Genomic DNA, 6416 nt, shown 5'->3' with positions numbered 1-6416 from the left:
AGCTACTGAATCTGATACAGGCAGATCAGATACGTACACTAGTGAACTTATTCAGCAAAATCTACGAACCCAGCATAAACCTCATGACTGGTTGATGTGGGCGTTTTTCACCCTACCGAAAAAGCTGCTATCGCAGCGACTATCGCACAATCAGTCTTATGAGCCACCCACTGAAGATTTTCTTCAAATTACCCATAATAAAATATACAAAGAGTGGACGAAGAGATCGGAGCAACACAATTTGGGTTTTGAAGTGGGTGCGGAACTCGAGAAACACTTTTTGCTTTTAATATCTTAGTTCAAAGAAGTTTAGATGCACACCAGGATATATACGCATGTTTTATAGACTCTAGTAAAGTATTCGTTAAAGTCAGACACGACCAACGTGTCTAAATATTACTAGAAAAATAACTTGTACCCGAGACATAAGAATAATAACGAATCTTTACTATGACCGGAGAGCAGTTGTTCGAGTTGAAACTGATATAACCGACGAAGTCCAAATTAAAAGTTGGGTTAGGCAAGGTTGCGTGATGTCGCCATTGCTATTTAACACGGTACAGATTATGAAAAAAGCGCTACATGAAGAAGAGATAGGTTTAAAAATAAACCTAAAACTATAAGGAAGGCCTATAAATAATACTAGGTATGCCGACGATACGGTCCTAAACTCTAAAACACCTTTAACAAATTTTAACCAAGGTAGTTACAGCAAGTGAGGGAAGGGGCCTCACACTCAGTGTTAAGAAAACTCAATTTATGATTATCTCGAATGAACGGACGGTGAGCGGTGGCATCTACAAACATGGTAGCCCAATAGAGCGAGTACACAAATATACTACTGGGAATGAGCGTCAATAACAACAATTAACTCAGGAAATCAGAATACGAGTTCAAATAGCACGAGCTGTTTTCATCAACATGAAGGGCATCCTCAGCAGTCACGACAATTTAAAACTGAAAATCCGACTAGTTAGATGCTATGTTTTCTCTGTGCTCCTCTATGAGGTGGAGACGTAGGCCCTTCACAAGGCCAATAAAAAGAAAATAGAGGTCTTTGAAATGTGGGTTTATCGGAGGCTGCTTGGAGTCTCGCGGATGGATCAAGTGACAAACGATGAAGTCATGGAATGGAGGATGGATACGGAAGCGGAAGTGGTACTAACCATCAAACGATGAAAACTTGAATAATTGGGCCACGTAATGAGAGGGGAGAAGCATCGACTGCTGCAGCTTATTATGCAGGGCAGAATCCAAGGAAAGCGAAGAGCTGTCCACTGCTAAATCTAGTTGTGGTCTATTCTCCGTATATCGGCGTCTGCTTTTACTTCTTCTATCTTGCCGGGGTCTCCATTCTAATAGTATTTTGGTCCACCTATCATCATTGAGTCGTGCTACATGGCCTACAAATTTTCATTTTAGAAAACAGCAATCTTTGCTGTTTTTGAGAAACCTATGATATTACCGAGAAACTATAAGTTTCTGATTCCATGAAGATCTTCTTCCAGAAAAAAAAGCACGTAAGATGGACTTGGATAAGCCCATCTGAAGCCCTAAAACAATATTGGAATGGCGACCACGAGAAGACAAACATAACAGAGACAGACCACCGACGCGTTGGAGTGACGACGTAAAGGTAATGCCCGGGAATTGGATAATGACAGTACAGAACCGAGAGACATGGAGAAATTTAGAGCAGGCCTATCTCCAGCAGTAGATAACGACTGCAAGATAATAATGATGACTATCATAACATATCGACAACATCTCACTAAAACCATATGGGAAAAAGAAGCTATCGCTGATGACAAAGGATAGTATCATCATACCGATTCCCAAAAAAGGCGATAGAACGGTCTGCAAAAATTACAGAGGGATAGCACTAATCAATGCAGCCTATAAAGTCCTATCGAACGTAATTGTTCTAAGACCTCCGTCACCGAAAAAATCCGAGACTTCTAGTGCTGTTTCCTAGCAAATAGGTCAACAACAGACTAGTTGATTACCAGTGGGCAACCGCAAGAGAAGAGCTGAGAATGCAATCAGAACCTCCACCAGTTATTTATAGATTTCCAGCAGACATACGACGATACGATACAATGGCTGAGTTTGTAGAGAGTGACCAGAGCTTGTGCTGACGGTTCTAGGTGCAGAGTAAAGATTGGTGATGTCCTCTCAGACGTGTTTCAGGTGAACACAGGTCTTAAACATAGAGACGCACTATCACCCACGCTTTTTAATATCGCATTGGAGAAAGTAATAAGAGCATCCGAAACCGAAATTCAGCTATTTGAGGCCAGTGGATCCAACTTACATATGTCGACGATGTGGACGCGGTGAGCATAAGCGTCATAAGCGTGCAAAAGCACAAAATCGAAAAAGAAGCGGCATTAAAGTCAACGAGGACATGCACGTCTCAAGACCAGGCAGATCTAGGATATGACAAAATGTGACCATGAACAAACACAACTTTGAAAATGTAAAACAATTTAAATACTTAGAGTCCACAATGACATCCGATAACGACATGAGTGAAGAAATCACAGAACCCCTAAAGTCAGCGAACAGGTGCTTATACGCCCTAAAAGATATACTAGAGTCCAAATACGTGACAAGGAGAACGAAAATCAAAAGGTACGAGACCAGTATAAGACCCGTGGTGATGTACGCCTACGAAGGCTGGACTCTTATTGAGGAAAAAGGAAGTCATTCGAGGATTCGAGAGAAAAGTGATTAGGAAAATTTTCGGACCCACCAAAAACCAAGAGACGTGGATCTACCGAATCGAAACAAATGCAGAACTGAAATAACTATACAACCAGTCAGAACTGATCAATCTCACAAAGGCGCAAAGATCAAGATGAGCAGGGCACATACGAAGATGCCCAGAGGATAAAATGGTCCGCTTAACTGGGACAGAGCACCAGAAGCAAGACGACCACTTGGAAGACCGAGATTAAGGTGGCGTGGTAATATAGCGTCGGACCTCCGGAAAATGGGCATCGAGAATGGTTTATCAGTTATGAAAGACCGAGACAGACGGAGGAAAATTGATGACCCCAACCCAGCCCCACCAAGGGATTTAGCGCTAGGGAGTAAATAAGTAAGTGTTCTACAACCATATATGAAATATTGCTTAGTGTTAAATAATGGGTTATTTCGATTGTTTAGATATTATGTGGGGTGCCAATCGCAGAATATTTCACATCAGTTTCCTTTCTTCAAATAAATTCTGAAGACGAAAAACAAACTTGCTTGTAAAAGCGGAATTTAAAAACATTATGGATAATTTTAAGCTCTTAACCACAACTACCAGTAGATTTAGAACCTTTTTTCTTACATCCATTTGGTCATCATAAAACTATAGGATCTTATTATAGACTCATATATTAATTCGAAACTGTGAACGATTATAGAAAACAAGTTGAATTTATTGTTAATAGCAATATTCGAAAACCGCTCTATGCAAGAATAAATAAACAGAGCATACAGTAAAGTACACGATACTATTTAATGAGAAGTAGAAAACAATTTGAGGTATTCAAACAAGATTTACAATACATCGTTACAAACTAGTTAACAAATAAAAATATACAAAAGCTAGTTCCAAAGAGCTCCGGTAGACCTACCATCCATGGACATCACCACCATAACCATGGTGTCCCCTATCAATAATTACCGGATATGGTACTTTGTTCTCGATTACCACCGGATAGGACTCTTTAACCACTTTCAGGTTTTCGATTTCAATTGGGTACGGTTTGGGTACCGCGTAGGGTACCTTGACAGCGTAAGGTACATGAATGGGAACTTTGACTGGTACCTGCACGGTCCTGGTTACTGGTACTTGGACGGTTTTGGTGATTTGGACTGGATACGGTTTAGGTATGTGAACCGGGTAGGGTTTGGGTACAGTTATTTTTACTGGAACCTAGAAAATACCAGCCAGATGTAGGGTGGCATACACAGGATGAACGGGTACTTACTTGGACTTTAATAGGCACATGCTTGATCACCGGGTACGGCTTGGGAATGTATACGGGATAGGGCTTGGGAACACTGATGGTTTTTATATCGTAAAATCCCCGTTTCGATCTCTGATGGACATCATCAGCATCGGTATAGCCGAGGACTACAACAGCTAGACAAAGCACAATCTAGAAGAAAAAGTGTTCAACCAGAAGCTAATGACTAGATACGAGATAAAGAAAACAACTTCAACTATGAAACGAGAGTGCTGAAGACGCCACTGGACTACTTACAAAAGCCTTCATTGTTCACCGAAGAATTCCCAACGTGCACTGAAGTCCCAACTGCTAAATCCCCTTTTATACTTTCATATTTTGTTCACCCTTTACGAAATTCTTTCTCCAGCAAAAACTTGTTCATTTTACCATTATCAAATTCCCCCATTTAATTAGCAGAAAAATCTGGCGGTCTGCTCAGTGATTGTATGAGAAGAGTTTTTGGATTTCGAAGATGTTAGCCTAATCGTGGAAAATTGCCTCCCAACTTGCCCTTAAGGTTCTAAAGAAGGAGTTGGTAGAAGCCTGATGTTGAATCTGTCTGAGTTTATAAGATTAGTTAATATTAGTGAATATTTCGAAAATTTTTACCATCAAAAGAAACTAACGTAGCCAATGCAAATACTCGCTTGATCAGGATTGAAATATTACGTACATTCAAATATCATTATCAAACATGGGAAAAAAACTGTTTTTAATAGAATAACATCGTTGCGTAACTGAAAATTACTTTCATCGGTGTCGGGATCTAGGCTGGTGATAGTAGATCGTGTTTACATACCGCATTATTGGACTTGCCACCATGCAGCATAAATATAAGAGACAAATGATCGTGAAAAAGTGCGCATTGTGTTCACGCCTTAACAAGGGCAAATGCGTTAAACCAACACATTTTGATTGTAAAAAGACCGAGTTTTGATGGTACACCTTGAATATTTTATTTCAAAAATGTTCATTTGTCAATTACAAAATGAAAAAATAAAATGTATTAAAATAAATTGTGCATTATCAGATGCCTAATGGAAGCCAAAGAACAAAGTGGATTTCGCGCCGGAAGATTATGCATAGATAGTATATTTGTCATCAAGCAGACCATCGAGAAGAAAATTTTGACCAATAGAGAAATCCATCTACCCTTTATAGACCTTGAAAAATCCTACAACAGCATCTCTATATTTAAACTATTGAGGGTCCTTGAAAAACGAAAATCAACCATACCTTAATAAGAGGAATGAACGAACTTAATGGAGGCGGCAAAACAAAGATTAAGATTGGAAATAGAATATGACTAGGGTTTGAAGTACCGAAAGGGCTTAGTCAGGGTTTTTGCGTCTCTCCGACCTTGTTCAAAATATACAGGATGATAAAATTGGCGTCATTCCTTTTAAAGGTTAATAGGGAACGTTAATAGAGAATAACCTGGAAGGAACGGCAAAAATTTTGAATTTTTTTTCGATAATTTCTAGAAGATATTAGCAGTTGAAAATCGAATTTCAACTTTGTTATTAAGCAATATTTTGAAAGTGTTTACTGTTTAATTGGTAGCATAGTGGAATACTTAAGCATTCAAAAAGAACAATTGCCCTCTTTTCTTCAAATTACGAAGAACTCACGCCAACAAAGGGCGAGTAGAGTGGTTCCAAGAAGATAGTGGACGACAATCGATGTTCGGGTTCCAGGCGCAGAGGAACAAGTATTGAAAATAATGCGGCCCTAAATGCACTTCTTAGTGTTAGTATGGGCAGTAGACCGATCCAGGAGTGTTGGTATGCCCTGAATAAAGAAGTGGCATATCAGAAACAGGTAAACTTGGTGTGGATTCCGGCGCACCTCACCTAAGGCTAAGTCACAGACAGGTAGAAAGCGCATGCTTAAGTATTCCGAATTCGAATGCTTAAGTATTCCAATAGGCTACCAATCAAACGTGGGATCTCTGCAAAATAATGATTAATAACAAAGGTGAAATTCGATTTTCAACTGTTAATCAGCCCTGTGCTGTATCACTCACGTTAACTTTAACGTGCGTGTTATCCGTCAAACACGTTATGTGGCTCCAACTGGTGTGTTGTATCAGTAAAACCTTTATATTATAACAGGCGCACGCTATCGACGAACGTTATATGAAGAAATAGCGCTTCAGAATAACAGCATCAAATCACATGCCGCTATCGAACTTAACGTGCGTCCCTCGAAGTTAAGGAAGCGTCCCTCGAAGCTCGGAGGAATAAATTAAACAATTGTGTTTAATCAGAGCGTAATTTTGTGTTTTAGCTATAATTAGTTTTTAATTTAAAACGAAAATATGTCTTTTGGTGGTCTCATAAGGTTAGCTTTATTAGAACAATTAGTAAATGGTCTTGAAAATAAACTTTATTTTTGTCCACAAACTCT

General features: G+C 39.4%; 1 protein-coding gene across 1 annotated transcript; it reads right to left on the bottom strand.

Annotated features, from left to right (window-relative positions):
* Nucleotides 1–3487: 3487 nt before the first annotated feature.
* LOC109532960 (zinc finger protein 512B) lies at nucleotides 3488–4410 on the bottom strand. Its single transcript, XM_048669631.1, has 3 exons — nucleotides 4263–4410; nucleotides 3987–4157; nucleotides 3488–3931 (listed from the first exon to the last, which is right to left on the bottom strand). The coding sequence occupies exons 1-3, from the start codon at nucleotides 4272–4274 to the stop codon at nucleotides 3626–3628; spliced, it is 489 nt and encodes a 162-aa protein (XP_048525588.1). The 5' UTR covers nucleotides 4275–4410; the 3' UTR covers nucleotides 3488–3625.
* Nucleotides 4411–6416: the final 2006 nt, after the last annotated feature.

This window comes from Dendroctonus ponderosae, unplaced genomic scaffold, assembly GCF_020466585.1.
Source record: "Dendroctonus ponderosae isolate FM_Combo_2020 unplaced genomic scaffold, Dpon_F_20191213v2 Dpon_F_20191213_1, whole genome shotgun sequence".
NCBI classification, from domain to species: domain Eukaryota; kingdom Metazoa; phylum Arthropoda; class Insecta; order Coleoptera; family Curculionidae; genus Dendroctonus; species Dendroctonus ponderosae.
This window is presented reverse-complemented; position numbering and strand designations above follow the sequence as displayed.

Bases quoted from the DNA above. Each gene is read 5' to 3' on its own strand.
- LOC109532960 (XM_048669631.1), bottom strand. The intron at 3,932-3,986 runs GTAAGTACCCGT...GGTATTTTCTAG, and splicing joins ATGTGCCTATTAAAGTCCAA to GTTCCAGTAAAAATAACTGT.